Source organism: Plecotus auritus, assembly GCF_963455305.1.
Source record: "Plecotus auritus genome assembly, chromosome: 2".
Lineage (NCBI taxonomy): Eukaryota > Metazoa > Chordata > Mammalia > Chiroptera > Vespertilionidae > Plecotus > Plecotus auritus.
Window position 1 is genome coordinate 65,957,622 of NC_137771.1, and position 17,741 is coordinate 65,975,362.

General features: G+C 34.5%; 1 protein-coding gene across 1 annotated transcript in view; it reads right to left on the reverse strand.

Annotated features, from left to right (window-relative positions):
- Positions 1-2,792: 2,792 nt before the first annotated feature.
- COL24A1 (collagen type XXIV alpha 1 chain) overlaps positions 2,793-17,741 on the reverse strand; it is a gene marked incomplete at both ends in the record, with an annotated part of 318,029 nt that continues 303,080 nt past the window's right edge. The window contains 5 exons of the mRNA XM_080655503.1: positions 2,793-2,939; positions 6,261-6,476; positions 9,238-9,347; positions 12,526-12,694; positions 13,313-13,378. Coding sequence (XP_080511629.1) covers positions 2,793-2,939; positions 6,261-6,476; positions 9,238-9,347; positions 12,526-12,694; positions 13,313-13,378 — 708 coding nt within the window. The remainder of the gene's footprint in view (positions 2,940-6,260; positions 6,477-9,237; positions 9,348-12,525; positions 12,695-13,312; positions 13,379-17,741) is intronic.

Consider the following 17,741-nt stretch of genomic DNA (forward strand, 5'->3'; position numbering starts at 1 on the left):
ATACGTGGAATTATTCAATATTTGTCCTTTTTTGTATGGCTTACTTAACACAACATGTTTTCAAGTTACATCAATGTTCCATACAATGTTCCATTGTATGTACACACCACATCTATTTATCACTTCATCTCTTGGTGCACATTTGGGTTGTTTTCACCTTTTGGCTATTCTGAGTAATACCTCTTTAAACACAGGTGTACAAATATCTGAGTCCTTTTTTCTTTTTAAATTCTTTTGGGTATATATAAATGAAGTAGAATTTCTGGATCATATGGTAATTCTATGTTTAAATTTTGACAAACTGCCAAATTATTTTCTCCAGTGTCTGAACCATTTTATATTCCTACCAGCAAGGTAAAAGGTTCCAATTTCTCCACATTTTCACCAACAGTTGTAATTTTCATTCTTTTTTTTTTTTTTTTTTTTTTTTTTTGGATAACAGCTATCCTCATGTGTATAAAGTAGTATGCCACTATGGTTTTGATGTGCATTTTCCTAATGACTAGTGAAATTGAGCATCTTTTCATTTGGTGGCCTTTTATATATATGCTTTATAGAAATGTCAAGTTCTTTGCTCCTTTTTTAATTGGGCTACTTTTGTTTTTATGAGTTGTAGCAGTTCTTTTTATATTATATATGTTAATCCCTTATCAGATATATGAGTTGAAAATATTTTCTCCCATCTGTGGGATGTCTTTTCACTCTCTTGATAGTGTCCTTTGATGAACAAAAGCTTTTAATGTGTGAGGCTTTACCCTTTTTTTGTTGTTGTTGACTGTGCTTTTGATGTCATCTCTAAGAAGTCATTGACAAATCCAATGTCATGAAGCCTTTTCCCTATATCTTCTTCTAAGAGTTTTATAGTTTTAGCTCTTACACTTAGGACTTTGATACATTTTGAGTTATTTTTAAATATGATTTAAGGTAAGGGTTCAATTTCAATCTTTTGCATGTGGGAATCCATTTTCCCAGGAGCATTTGTTTAAAAAATCTGTTCTTTTCTCATTAAATGGTATTCGCACCCTTGTTGAAAATCAATTGACCATATATGAGAGAGTCTATTTCAGTGCCATAACCCCATTTTGTACAAATAGGAACTAGGCCCTATTAATCCTTTTACAGGTATGTAACAGATACTTTTTTAAAACATAATTTTATTGAACTTAGAGAGAAAGAGAGGGAGAGAGAGATAGAAACATCAATGATGAGAGAGAATCATTGATGGCTGCCTCCTGCATGCTCCACACTGAGGATCAAGCTTGCAACCTGGGCATGTGCCCTGACCAGGAATTGAACTGTGACCTCCTGGTTCATAGGTCGATGCTCAACCTCTGAGCCATGCTGGCTGGGCTGTAGCACATACTTTCTAATAATGTAAACATATATTGTAGACAAGGGCTATGCCAGAGGTGCTATCATACATAATACAAGGGTATAGCAACAAAAGAAGACAAACAAATATCATCAAAAAAGATTTAAAGCACATTTTTATTATAGATAGGTAATTGTGGTTTGCTGTGGCTAAAGGTATGCTTATAAGGTATCTACAAGCTTTTCTATATACCAAAGGTATAATATTTTTCTTTTAATACTGAACTAACATTTCTCTGCCAACAAGGAAAGTCTAAATTGGCTGAGTCTATTTTAAATGGCAAAGGACTGTGTTTCTTTTTCCTGGATGTTGCTTTAAAGACTAGTAAGTTGAATTCTTTTAGGTCCCAACACATTAAACTTAAGAACAGTAAAAGAAAATCAATGAATACTACAAAATATATAATTTCTATAAAGCAGAAATATAAAGTTTTTATAATTTAAAACAGCAGCAATTTCAAAAGATTTGCTGAATTAAAACTTTACAAAATATATATACATAAAGTATCATTCCAGATGATCATGGGTTTTTAAAAATAGTATATCACAACCCCCAAAATCTAACCAAACCTACTACTAGATGTAGCTGGCCTATAACAATTTTTTACAACAACTAAAAAATAAAACAAGAACAAAAGAAACCTCCCAATTCTCTTGTGATAAGCACAGGTTACAATGTACTGACTTTGATTCCTATCCACAAAGAGAATTTTAAAATAGAACAGACTTCACATAAATAATGTTTTACTTGTTGTTAAGTATGTGATCAAACAAATTAAAATAAGTACTAACAACCAAAACAAATCTTGATGTAACCAGTACATATACTCTTAAAGAATGACAAAGACATAGAAATAAACTTGTCTACGAAAGCCACAAGCACCTTGTTTTAGAAAGAGCACCAAGCAACACAAAAAAGGAACACGTAAGAGGTAGTGTACCACCGGCTAAGATGTATATGCCCATTGGGGACCTGAATACAGCTTAGTATTTGGGAAAATAAGACATATTACACTGTGGTTTATAATTTTAGACAGAAGCATTGCACATTTGGGAGCATTAGCCAGTATTGCTCCATAGTGCTCTGCACCTCCAGCTGTCTAATGGGTACTTTGCTCTCAGTCAAAAAATACAGGATACCCTGAAGAATTCCATGTTTATAAATCTTCAGTTCTAGGGAATTCTCTAAGAAAGCTCAGATCAATATAATTTTTAAAAGAATTAAATACTTTATCAATTATAGTCCTTTAAAGAATGATTTTTCTCCATTTGAGGAGAAAATCTTTTCTTCCTGAGATTCTTTATGATTTAGCCAATGCTTTATTCCATGCATTTCATAATGATAGTATCTTTCTGTCTCTATTTCCCCTCTGCAGCAATTACCTGGGCAACAGCATGAATTCAGAACTAATTCAGAGACCTTAGAGAAAGCACACAGCACTGCTTTCAATGTAGTACTTTCGTTCAGCTTTGAGATGAGGAAGTTTTTGTACTTCAATTACTGGAAGTTGATTAGGGTCCTGGGTGTGAAAAAGGAATTTTGCCTTATGCCAGCTGCCATCTTGAATCTGTAAAGTAAGAACAAAATGCTTTAATATGTAATTGTTTCTTTAGAAGTCATTCTCAGCAGACAACATTTTTCATAGACAATGTAGGCTTATCTTAAGGATTAGAGATAATAAATAGAAAGTGTGTAGAACAATGCCTGGCACAAAGCACTCAATAAATAGTACAGATACTATGAATAATTGAAAACATGGATTTATTCCTTTCTCTAAATTATGTTGTGTATTCTGATTTTCCAGTCTTAGAGGCTAAGGTTAGCCTTCTGCTTCTGTTGTTTGTGAATCATTAAACCAGATATAAAATAGAAGGCTGTACTATTGCTAATATAATTAATATCCATCTTGTCTGTGTTCCTTTATTTGGGACTAATTCTTTAGGATGGGCATTTTTCTTGAATGAAAAGAAATGAGTTATCTCAACCCTTTTGAACTTTAGGCAGAAAATAACCAGAATTGTTTCAGTCAGGAGTAAATTATAATTCTGTTAAATTATCTTTTAGGTTTCTGCTCCCCACTCCCAAATTCTGTGGTTACTATCCATATAGTTTCTTTCCTCTCTTCCTTCTAGGACTTTCTGATTTTCTTATTACTGTATGCTCTTTGGTTTCTGATAAATTCTATTATTGAACAAAAAATAACATTAAATAGCCTATGATTAAGATTCAATAAAACAAAATAGAGAAACACACTTGACTAGTTCAGTGAAGCTTTTTATTCAGGAGTTTATTCACTTACTTATTCACCAAATTATCATGGTATAAATTTTAAAATTTGCAGGAACTTTAGAGATGATTTAACTTAAGGCAATTGAAGCTTACAGAAGGTAAATTACTAAAGTCATAAATGCTAGATGTGATACCTAGAATTAGAGTTTGGTATGTAAGATAGTGACAGATTTAACTTATTAAATCTTTTAAGCAATATTTATTGAACACTAAGTATATTTGTACAGTTCAATAAGATGTGATCCTCTATTTTCTTACAGTGCTTGAGAAATATAAAGATGAATAAATTAGTCTGGCTTCTAAATTTTACCAGCTTATAAATCTAGGTGGTAAGAGGAAAAACATAAACAAATAGCCATAATACAAGACCATACATAGGAAGTGCAGTATAAATAATGTACAATGAGAACTAAAATCCTCATTTTCAATTGGAGTAGTCAGGGAAAGCTTCATGAATTCAGAATTTAAGATGGGCCTTTTTGTATGCCTAAAATTTCCACCTGGTTAGAGAGATAGAGGAGGGCATTCAGAGGTAGGAAATGACATGAGCAAAACAAAACAAAACAACAATTAAAACAACTGGAAAAGTAGAAGGTGGTTGTAAAAGTAATCCTAACATGGGGTTAAGTGCACAGATTTTGTCCTGGAAGAAATATTAATAGAAAGCCAGGTACCACCACTTCTTTCACATATAAAATGGGAATAATAAAAAACGACCTCACAGGGTTGTGAAGACTAAGTGAGATTTCAATTAAAAATCCCTACCAGTATAGTGTGGCATTAGCTGCATGATCTCTGCCTTTGCTTTCTTAGCTATAAAATGAGACTAATAATTTATTCGCGAAGCTGTTATAATTAAATAGAATAATGTATGTGATACATGGTACCTGCCATATAATAAGCCACCAATAAGTAGCAATTGTTGATATGATGATGATGATGATGATGATGATGATGAAGGAGGAGAAGAAGAAGAAGAAGAAGAAGAAGAAGAAGAAGAAGAAGAAGAAGAAGAAGAAGAAGAAGAAGAAGGAGAAGGAGAAGAGGAAGGAGAAGAAGGAGAAGAAGAAGAATAGATCAGTTTGGCCATAGTTTAGGGTAGACAGTGAGTGAAAGCACAAGCTGGAAATGTAGGTTGGGACTTACTGTTCTAAGTGCTGAATAAAGAGCTGATAAGTTTGGATTGTGACTCAGAGACAGCAGTGAGTCCCTGAAGTTTTCTGGACAAAATTGTAAAAGTTAAATGAATTTGTTGGTAAAGCTGATCTCTTCACTTATACAGAATGAGCCATATACTTCTAACTGTCTATGATTTTTTAAATACTCATGCACTACTTATCTGGAAATGTTATGAAAACATAGTGTTCCCTGGAAATTGTAACAGGTATCAAATTATGGGATTCACAATACACAATACAGAACACCTAAAGTCATTAGTAATATGTATGTAAAGCAGACAACTCTATTCCCTGTAACAGGAGTCAGCAAACTCTTTTGTAAAGGGCTAAATAATAAATGTTGTAGGTTCTGTTGTATTTACTCAATTCTGCTATTGTAGTATGACAACAGGTATCTCTCTCTCTGTCTCTCTCTCTATATATATGAAAGCCTAAGCAACCGAATGACCAAATGACTGGTCGACCGGTCACTATGATGCGCACTGACCACCAGGGGACAGACGCTCAATGCACAGGATCAGGCTCCCTCCTGTCTGGATTGGGTGTGCAGGGATCGGGCTGAAACTGGCTATCTGACATCCCCCAAGGGGTCCTGGATTACTAGAGGGCGCAGGCAAGGCCGAGGGACCCACCAGTGCATGAACCAGGCACTGGGCCTCTAGTAGATCATAAATAAACAAAGGAGTATGACTGTATTCCAATATTTATTTACAAAAACAAATGGTGGGTTAGATTTGGTCTGTAGACTGTAGTTTGCCAATATCTGATCTATAACAAAATATTTTAAAATTATAGAATTTTCATAGCATTCATTATTTATTTTTAGTAAAAAGGGCTATAATTCAAATATTGATTGATAGGGCCAGTCAATCTGCAGTTATGCCCATATTTGATACCAGGTATAGAGACTGAAAAAATGAAGTAAAACTGACTTGCCTCTATAACCTGTTTTTCCATGAAGTAATGAGATGTAGAAGCACAGTGGTGAAATATATAAAAGAAATCTATTTATCTATATGCCCTATCTATCATCTATCTATCTATCTATCTATCTATCTATCTATCTATCTACCTATCTATCTATCTATCTATCATCTACTTCATCTTCTATATCTATCTATCTGAGATATAATTATCTCATATAGAAAATAAAAATTAAAAGTTAAATTTTTGTATTAACACCTATTTTGCATATAAAATCTATGGACGACTAATGGATGTGACTAAAGTTGACAAGACTTGACATAGCAGATGACTGATTTTGAAAAATATAGAGTGATTATAAATTAGAACATTAATACCTGCTACCCTTCTATATCAGCAGTTTGTAATTAAAGTCTTATTCTCATTATTTTAATTTTACAGTTTTATCAATTTTAAGTTAGTTATATTGAACAATTCTAAAAGTGCCATTCCCTTACCTTGCAGTCATTTGAAAGCACTTTAGGTTCAAGTAGAGTGTTTTCTTCAAAAATCTGGCCATTCCATCCCTTGAAACCAATAGGCAATCCTGAGCCACTTGTCTGAGCACTTGTCCACACTGTAGTGTTTAGACAGTGAATGGTGATGATTTGGGTGGCTTCTGAGCTCAGTAAATGAAGAAAATTCATCTGGACTTTTCCAACTCCAAACTCCAACTAATGTCATGGAAACAATATGCATGTTATAAGATGTGGCAATTGAGAAATGTATAGTTTAGGGAAACTTGAGAAAAGTCCTTGAAACATAGCCTTGAGAAAGCTACTTTTCTTGGCATTTAAATGCCAGTCATGGGAGTGCTGGTAATTGCTTAACCACTGGCTCTTGCAGGGGTGGGGATTAGAGGGAGGTGGGTGGGAATTCCTGGTTTATAGCATTGTCTGATTTCCATGGTGTGAGAACTCCTAGGATGGTTGCTTTAAAGCTATCAAGGTGGCATCAGTGAACAGGGAGTTAGGAAGAGATGTTAACTATAGGCTCTCCAGAGCTTGGCTTCAGCAGACCACTAAGCTATCAGACAAGACAAAAAAAGAAAGGAAGACAGATTTCATAATGCTATCTAAAATGCATTAGTAATTTGTTGTTGATTAATGCTTTACTAATTTTTTTCATAAAAATCATAAATTCTGTCTATACATCCATTTGTAGGATTTTTTTTAAAGTTTCTAAAGATAAGCTACAAGATGTAATGATAGCTTGGTTGAGTAACTTTAACTGAGAGCCCTATATTCTTTGTGTTGCCAGCTCTAGTGCAGTTCCAGTCATATAGTGAGTCATCAATAAATATTTATTGAATGAATGCATGAACAAGCATTAACTAAAAAAGTGAATAATAGAGGGCAAAACTGGAGCAAGGGTCTGATTGTATATTTTCAAAGCTTAGGCAAAGAAGTAGATTTTTCTAAAACTTTAGACATAATATTATTATTACTATTATTATTATTTTAGCACTATTCATGTAGAGATGTGATCATAACATAAATGAATAGAAATGGTTCCTACTGAGGAATTTATATTAAATTCCAAACATAAAATTGGAAAAATATCAGTCAGGAGGTAATAGAGAAGGAAAAAATAAAACAACAACATAAAAAGTAAAGCCCCAGGAAAAGAAAGGAAAGACAAAGTAAGGACATAGGATGAAAACACGAAAGGATGATCATAAGAAACATCAGAGTCTAAGTAGTTCAAATACCTTCATTTAACAGATGAGAATCACAAACCTATAAAATATTTAAACTTTCTAAGCCTTAGTCTCCATGTTAATTAAGCTGGGTATAAAATGGACATGGCAAGATTGTTATGAGGATCTGAGGTGCCAAGTGTCATTGACCTAGAACAGTGTCTAGTGGCTCACAGTATCATTTCCCAGATTAGTAGCAGACTAGAGACTAGAACCCAGGTCCATAATTCTAAGTCTACTTTGCTTTCCACTACCTTCCCAGTCTTTCTCTGGTTGAACTTATGGATAGGAGAGATGGGAGAACTAATTCAGTCTCCCAGAAATAAGTGCACTGCTCCTATCTCCTTTGCATTACCCCCGCCTCCCTTTCTTCTATGGGCTAAATCCAGGGGAGTGGAGATGATAATGTGAATATTTGGGAAGCAGGACTATAATGTCACTCTTCATTAAAGATATACAAATTCCCTAAAAATGGAAGAATCCTTCCTTCCTCTGCTTTGGGCTTAATAATGGTAAATGCCTATTGAGATGAACTGGTGAAACACCCTCATTAATGAAGGGGGATATTTTAAGATGAGAGAGCAGTCTAACAATAAACAGTTAGAGTGACTAACAGACTGTATATTTTAGTTGCTGCTTTTAAAATAATGGTTACAACACAAATAGGCACATGTATCCATTCTTGGTCAATGAGAAATAAGTTCTTGGTAATACTAAGGTAGTTTAACCAGAAAAAGAAATGCAGTTTTTATTTCTTCAATATGTTATAGGTAGAACTAAGCTTTAGGTTTTATAAATGCTTGTTATAACATCCAGCCTGACACTAAGCTAACTTTCATTCATTCTAAACATTTGATTTATAGAATTATACTTGAAAGAAGTTTTAAATAATAGTCAACGGATGTTTATGGGAGGTTATTTTGCGCTCTATCACACAAAAAAGGCAAGGTTTATGGCAACATTTCTCTTTTATTGATAATATAATTTTCAGTAAAATTTTAGGTAATCTATATATATAAAAGTCTAAGCGACTGTTACGACTGAATGACCGAATGAACGGTCAACCAGTCACTATGATGCGCACTGACCCAAGGGGGCAGATGCTTAACACAGGGGCTGCCCCCTGGTGGTCATTGCACTCCCACAGCCAACCTCCTGTGGTGGGCCAACCTCCTGTGGTCCCTTTCCATGGCCTGCCAGCCCTGGTCAGCCCCTCCCCCTGGCCAGCCAACCTCCTGCAGTCCCTCCCCCCCTGGCCCGCCGGCCCCAATTGCCCCAATAGGAACTGGGCGAAACAGCCTTGATAGGCCCTGATCGCCGGCCAGGCCGAGGGACCCCACCCATACACGAATTCGTGCACTGGGCCTCTAGTGATTAATACAATTTTCAGTAAAATTTAAGGGAACTAATTATTGTTTACAACCCCTGCAGCTGCTTAGGGATTTTCTAATGTATGTGCCTATATAAAAACATATGGTTCACATTAAAGTTTTTTTTAAAGCATAATAAGTAGAGTAAGTCAAGTGATACCAATCATAAAAATACACAATCAAAATGTCAAGATTTAACTAGGATTATTTTTCCAAAACAAAAAATTTCTGTCTTACATATGGTAGAGAACAATATGTTGCTTCCATTCATAAAATTTGTAATTATTTAAAGTGACAGAATTTTAAAAATTATTGTTCACTTATTTTGAGCAATTACTGACATGTATTCTAAAATTCAATGCATACCTTTGACACAGGAACAGGAGATAAACATGTCTGACCACCGGCACTGAAATTGCAGAAAACCTCAATGGCATCTGAAGGGCATCCAAGATTTGGATCAATCCAATATTTTCCTATTAATTTATTGTAAACCATAAAGACATTTAAATATCATATTAAAATATATGAAACATTTCTACAAATTATCATACTTTAAATACATATTTCATCTTACCTATAAAGTAACTTAGATTATAGAAATATTTATACTTAGTGAATAAATGGGAAGGTGCAAGCATTATATAAAATGAATACTGAAAATATATTTTCACATACCTATCAATCTAAGGGCAGACATTTCATAATTTTTATAAAAATGATAGAGTGGTTGAATTTATTGCTTCATTTTACAGATAAGATGTGCTGAACACCTTAAAGTGAACTATCTAAAGTTACATAGTTGATAGAAAAATTGGACTTAATGTGATATATGTGTTTTCTGTTCTATATTTCTTAAAATAAATATATTCTTTTAAATAATAGAAGAAACTATGGCAATCTCCCTGAGGTAAAATATATCTTTATTATACTAAAAATAAAAATAATAAATCTTTATTTTTTTCAGAAAACAAAATGTACAATAAAATGGTTATCATTTTTGTGCTTCTTCATCAGATTTGTAAGTGGGAAAAACTAAAATCCCTACACCTAGTGTAAGACTGTCTCCAGTGAGGGCCCAGGAGAATCAAATGGGGCCTACAGTTAGCCTATAGAAAACACTAAGGCTGAAAAAGTATTGATCTAGTATATTAATTCCAGAATAACAGGCTTAGATTATTGAAACTGCATTGTATTCCAAATGCAATGGCAGATATTCTTGAATGAGGTAAAGCTAGGCTACAATTTGTATGAATGCCCCTTTTCTTCCTGGAATGGGGTCCTTTGAAAGCCTAAGTCCTACCTTAGGTGGACCACAGATTCTTACTTTTGACCCCTAGCCTTATGAAGCCATCAAAGGCACTGCTTTGTTCTAAACACACCCAGGACAACTGTTGTGCTCACTCCTCTGTCTTCTTCAAAATCTTGGCTTGACAAGACATGGAAACAACCAAAGTGTCTTTGATAGATGATTAGATAAAGATGATGTGGTATAAACAGGGTGTGGAAATGTTTGTATGGAAAATAATACAGTCTATACTAATAAAAGGGTAATATGCTAATTAGACTGGACGTCTTCTGGATATCTTTCTGGACATCCTTCTGGACAAAGCCAGGGTGGCCAGGGCCAAGGTGGAGGTGGTTAGGAACAATCAGGCTGGCATCGGAGAGCAGTTAGGGGCGATCAGGCAGGCAGGGGAGAGCAGTTAGGGGCAATCAGGCAGGCAGGGGAGAGTGGCTAGGAGCCAGTGGTCCCGGATTGCTAGAGGGATTGGGCCTAAACTGGCAGTTGGACATCCCCCAAGGGGTCCTGGATTGGAGAGGTCACGAATTTCGTGCACTGGGCCTCTAGTAAGTAATAAATAATAATATAAGAATAAACTCTGTGTTTCTCATACTCACATCTGTAAACCTACTTTTGCTCCACCCTATATATACAGTGGAATACTGCTCAGCCAGAAACCCTTTTTTTTTTTAAAAATATATTTTATTGATTTTTTACAGAGAGGAAGGAAGAGGGGTAGATAGTTAGAAACATCGATGAGAGAGAAACATCGATCAGCCGCCTCTTGCACACCTCCTACTGGGGGTGTGCCCGCAACCAAGGTACATGCCCTTGACCGGAATCGAACCCGGGACCCTTCAGTCCACAGGCCGACGCTCTATCCACTGAGCCAAACCGGTTTTGGCCAGAAACCCTTTTTGCCAGATTTTTTTGAGCTTGTTCTCAAACATTCTCTTGATATTGCTCAAATGTCACTTTCTGAGAGATGTCTTATCTAACTTCACCCCCATTCTACTTTCTATCATATCCCTCTTAACTGGTGTGTTGTGTTTCTCTATAGCACTTACCACCTCCTAGTGATAAAAGTATTTTGGGGCATAAAGACCTTTCTTATATCTTGCAATCTACACCAATTAACTATTTCTCCAACAAGGAAGGCAGACCTTGAATTAAATTTCATTGATCTGTATGTCTTATGATGTCTTTGTTCCTTTCAATTCTATAGAATTGCATTTTTATGCCCTCAATGAAGAGAAAGAATCTAATTTAGAATTATTATGGACAGCTATAATTATAAACATTATTTTAGTTTTTATACTAATCTAGGGTATAAAATATATATAAGTTAAACATTTTATTAATATATAAATAAAATTAATATTTTCATTGTATTTTTAGAATGGAAGTAGGTGTTTTTTGACAAGAAATTGTGTGTGTTTATGTGGCATGTGTGTGTATATATATATATATATAATTAAAATAAATAAAATATGGACTACTATTCACCCTACAGAATGATATAATTTAGTTTTTTTTTCCCCAAATCAGCTTATGTGTCATTGTGTTGGTACTAGAGTTTTTAGTAAAAACTGATAACTATTAATATTGACTGTATGGCTGACCAATAAAAATTAAAATTACATGACCTATTGTAGCAGACAGGATTTCCCCTTCTTATCATCAAATAATGACGACTCCACTCACTTTAAAACTTTTCCTTGCCCCCCCCAAAAAATTTAGTATGAAAGGTTATAATTTGCCCCCCCCCAAAACAAACAAAAAACAAACAAAAAAACTTTCCCTTGCTGATTCTACTCTAAATTTATTTTGCACATCTAGTTAATGGATACTGGGGCACCTGTGTAGAGATAAGGAAATTTCAAAAATAACAAACCACTTAGCTTTTGTAGTCACCAATTATGAAATGAGGCATGTAAATTGCATTTCGTGTAAAAACTATAATTTTAGGAGGTGGAGGGAGTTCTATGATATATTTCTTTATGTTGCCAACTTCGGGGGTCCTGATAGGGGCTCCTGTCCACCCAAAAGTACTCCCTTCCCATTTTAATTTTAACATGAATGTGACACATTTCAAGAACAAAGTGTAAGCAAGTGATACAGGAAGAGTGGGAAAAGTTAGGGATCAATAGGATGTGTAGTAGAAAATCTTTGCAAGGTGAGCCCTCAGAAAAGGATACTCTGAAGCATGTCTTCCTCAAAGAGTATTTGGTTCTTGATAACATTAAAATGCCTCTGCCAGGGTTTTATCAAAATAATTAATATTTGGAATGAACACACAGCAAATCTCAAACACACTGAAATGATTCAATGAAATTACACATTTGAGTTTGAGGAAACCAAGAACTTACCATCTGACACTTTGTGTTCACAGTTGAGCAAATCTTTGCAGATTCGTGCTGGGTTATCGCGTGTGCCAAGAGGATTCTTGATGCTGTGCAGTAAATTGCTAAGGTAGTTCAGGGTTTTGAATATCTGTGCACTGTAGTCAATTAAAGTCACTTCAGTATTCTGGTAGCTCTGCCAAGTCATCATAAAAATGATGTTAGCAAAAACACATAACAAAAATTAGCCATTATCAATAAGTAACTCTAATGATCAACACAGATCAGCGCAGAAGAAAAATGTATTCCTATTGTGTGCAATGTTTTGGGAGTAGGATGTAAAAAATGGTTTATATTTAAATATAGGCATTTGTGTATGCTTTATTAATTTTGATCCTAAATAGAGATTAAATTTACACTCAGAAGTCTAGTTTTCAAGCTGGCATAAATGTAACAATTACTATACCTACTACAAAATTACATTGAATAGAGTTTAAATAAGAAAAATAAGTAGTGATGATAGGATTCATGTTAAGAAATGGCAACTTTATTTTGTTATTTTTCTTCGATAGTAGCACATTCCTTATAAAAATCCTTTAATAATATTACATTTTTATTTTAAATGTATCCCTTAAAAATTCTTTGTATATATTTCTATTTATTAAAATCATTTACTTTGTCCTTAAAATGGCTCCATTATTTCAAATCTGTTTTAAATATAATATTTGAGATAAACCCACATTCTGGCCTCCAAAAAATTTCTGTTTAATTTGTATACTGAGACTGCCAATGTAAATAAAGCTAGATATATTACCTCCATCTGTAGGGCAGTATGTGATTCAAACAAGGCTTGAATAGCAGCATTGATATCCATTTGTTTCTGTGTAAAACAAAACTATTTTAGATCAGCAATAAGATCAACACCGAGTGCTCTAAAGCGAAGGCTGTAAATTCTGAAAGCACTGCTGTTAAAAGTATACTAGACTTGGTATCTGAAAGGGGTTTGTACCTCTATGGTTAGACAGATCTTGCAAATATTACCTGGCTATCTGGAAGGACAATATGCTGCCTTCATCCAAATTTCTAAAGTCTCCTAATTAAAAAAGGCCAAATGCTAGAGCTTTCCAATGAAAAACTATTTGTCTCTCCTGCATAAACACACACACAAAATAACTCAAGAGGAAGAAGAATGAAATATGACCCCCTCAGTTAATAAATTGTAAAGTAAAGAATAAATAACTGTAAGTAATTTTTAAGTTCCATTCTTGGAAGGAAAATAGAATAAATACTACTGTGTTGAGGTAGTCACATTAGTTTAATCTGATATTTCTGCGGTCTTAAAAACAATTTCTAAAGTTGGAAAATGTACCATTAGTCCCCAAAGAAATAATACAATATAAATCCAATCTCCTCCTACATTTAATAAGAGATATTTTTAGAGAAAGACTCAGCAAAACCATTAGTAAAAATCTTTCTTGTGTTTTAGTTTTAAAAAGGTTGGAAACTGAGAAGCACGAGTTGAGAGAAAGTTCTGAGAAATGGCATCTGTATGAGCCAATCAAGCAATCTAATTTCTTTTAGAATGATTGTACTGCTAAGATATCTTTTTACTTGGAGGTCCATATAATAGAAACTGTTTTCAACAGATCTTTCATAGCTCATGGTTGGTAATTTGAAAAACGATTTAAAATGATGGGACAATCAATAAAATGCACTCTTCCTTGCCGCAACATGTGGTTTTCATATTGGAAAATAATTGAATCATTCTGTATACATATACTGCCAAACGCTGTGATACAAATTGAGGATAAAACGGTGAGCAAAAAAGAAAATTGCTCAAGTGGAGCTGAAGTTCAAAGAGGAAAAAAGGCATTAACCACATCACCTCAAAAGTACATAATTACAAATTGTGATATGTGCCACCTGAAAGAAAAGAACATGGACCTATCAGAGAAATTAGGGAGTCTGAATCAACTCTGGAGGATAGAAGAGGTTTGGAAAGGAGAGGCCAGGGAAGGCTTCCTTGAAGTTGTGACTTCTGAGCTGAGATATGAGGAATGACTGTGATTATTAGCAGGGGTTGGGAGGGCTTTGTAGGCAGAAGTAACAACCTTGCACAAAGGCCATGAGACAGAGAAGCATGGCCTATTCAAGAAGCAGAAAGGTTAGCCTACAAAGTTCTGTGCAGATTAAATAGTTTGGACCACCATGTCTATGCAAATGGGCAGATTTGGATATGAGTCACACAAAAATATTGGCACTAAACATGGACAACTGAATTCAGTAATAAACAATAGCCACCTTCATATTTTCCAGTTGGTTTGTAATTAGGGCTTTAATCTTACAAAACCTAGTATAGCAGTTCTAAGATCTTCAGACTTAGGATCCTTTTGCACTTTTAAATATTAGTAAGGGCTATAAACAACTTTCTTTTATCTGAGTTATAACTTTTGAAATTAAAACAAAATTTAAAACAATTTGAATTAATTACTTTAAAACAAAAAATCCACTATATGTAAATACAAACTATTTTTTAATGAAAAGTAATTATAACTTTCCAAAACAAAATAGTGATAGGTGTGGTATTGTTTTACACTTTGTACATCTCTTAACTATCTGGGTTAATAGGAGATAGAGGATTCTCTTATTTGCTTCTGTATTTAATCTGTTATATATTATTTCAGTTGAATTATATGAACAAAGCTGGCTTTATAGAGATACACAGTTGGAAGAAGGATTATTTTAGTATCTTTTCAGATAATTTTGGTGTTCTTTTTTTAAGTGATTTTTAAAAAAAATATATTTTATTGATTTTTTACAGAGAGGAAGAGAGAGGTATAGAGAGTTAGAAACATCGATGAGAGAGAAACATCGATCAGCTGCCTCCTGCACACCTCGAACCGGGGATGTGCCCACAACCAAGGTACGTGCCCTTGACTGGAATCGAACCCGGGACCGTTCAGTCTGTAGGCCGATGCTCTATCCACTGAGCCACACCGGTCAGGGCTTTTTAAGTGATTTAAAAAAATATTTTTATTGATTTCAGAAAGGAAGGGAGAGGAAGAAACAGAAGCATCAACCACACTGGAGATCCAGCCTGTAACACGGGCATGTGCCCTGACCAGGAATTGAACTGTGACCTCCTGGTTCATAGGTAGACAATCAACCACTGAGCCATGCCAGCTGGGCATGGATATCCTTCTTTGACACTATATAAAAACTTGACAAGTGGTAGTTTCAATATCAATAGAGAGATAGAAATTAAAGAACCAAATTCTGTAGTTGAAATGTACAATAACTGAAATGAAAATTTACTAGAGAGGGCCCTAGATGGTTTGGCTTAGTGGATAGAGCCTCAGCCTGCAGACCGAAGGGTCCAAGTTCGATTCCGGACAAGGGCACATACCTTGATTGCAGGCTCAGTCCCCATTCCCAGGTCCGGGCAGATGCAGAAGGCAACGGATAGATGTGTCTCTGTCACATAGATGTTTCTTGCTCCCTGTCTCTCCCCATCCCACCCACTCTCTCTAAAAATCAATAAAAAATATACTCAGGTGAGGATTAAACAATTTTTTTTACTAGAGAGGCTCATCAGTAGATTTAAGTAGACAGAAAAAAGAATCAGTAAACTTAGAGATAGGCTTATTGAGATTATCCAGTCAGTGGAGTATAATAAAAAAGAGTGAAGAACGTGAAGAGACTCAGAGACCTATAGGACAAACAAAAGCATACAAACATATGCATAATTAAATTTTCAGAAGAGGTAGAGAGAGAAAAAGTGGCAGGAAAAATATTTTAGGAATAGTGACTTAAAATATTCCAAATTTTATGAGAAACATTTATCAAAAGATCCAAGAAGCTCAATGAACTCCCATAGACACATCATAATAAGAGTATTAAAAGCTAAAAATACAGAGAGAAACTTGAAAGCAGAAAGAGAGGAGCAACTCATCATATCCAAGAGATCCTCAATAATGTTAGCAACTGATTTTTTATCAAACTAATAAAGATGAGAAGGCAGTGGGATTACATTTTCAGAGTGCTGAAGGAAAAGGACTGTCAACCAAAAATTTTATATCCAGTAAAACTATTCTTCACAAATGAGGAAACATTAAGACATTTTCAGATAAACAAATACTGAGGCTGTACATCACTAGCAAGTCTTTCCCGAGAAATAATATGAGTCTTTTAGGCTGAAATTAAAGGATACAAGGCAGAAAATTGAATTCACATGAACAAATAAAGAGCACTGGTAAAGGTAACTATATGGGTAAATCTAAAAGACAGTGTAAATCCCAAATAGCCATAACAATCTTGAAAAGAAGATCAAAGTTGGAGATCTCACACTTCAATTTAAAAACTTACTACAAAGCTACAGTAATCATAGCAGTGTGATACTGGTATAAAGATAGATATATAGACCAATGGAATAAAACTGAGTCCAGAAATAAATCCTCATATATAGTCAAATATTTTTTTTTACAAGGATGCTAAGACCATTCAGTAAGGAAAGAAGAGTCTTTCCAACAAATAGTGCTAAGAAAATTTGATATACACATGCAGAAAAATGAAGTCACACCCTTACATTACATCAGATACAAAAATTTACTCAAAATGGATTAAAGAGTTAAATATAAGAGCTGAAACTATAAAACTCTTAGAAGTAAGTATAGGGAAAAAGCTTCTTGACATTGGATTTAACAATGATTTTTTTGGATATGACACAAAAAATAAGGCAACAGAAGAAAAAGGAGATAAACTGGCCTACATAAAAATTAAAAACTACTGTGCAAAGGACACTATCAACAGAGTGAAAAGGCAGCCCATGGAATGGGAAAAGATATTTGCAAATTACATATCTGATAAGAAATTAATATTCAGAATACCTAAAGATTTCCTATAACTCAACAAAAGCAACAAAACAAAAACAAGCAACCCAATAATAAAGGGCAAAAAATTTTTTCTAAAGAAGATATAGAAGCCAATTTTTCCAAAGAAGATATTTGAATAGACATTTTCTCAAAGGAGATATATAAGCCAATAAGCACATAAAAAGATGAACAACATCCACTAATCACTAGGGAAATGCAAATCAAAACCAGAGTTAGATACCACTTCACACCCATTAGGATGGCTATTACAAAACCAAATAGAACATAACAGGTATTCTCAAGATGTGGAGAATTTAGAACCCCGTGCATTGCTGGTGAGAAAGTGAAATGGCGCAGCTGCTGTGGAAAACA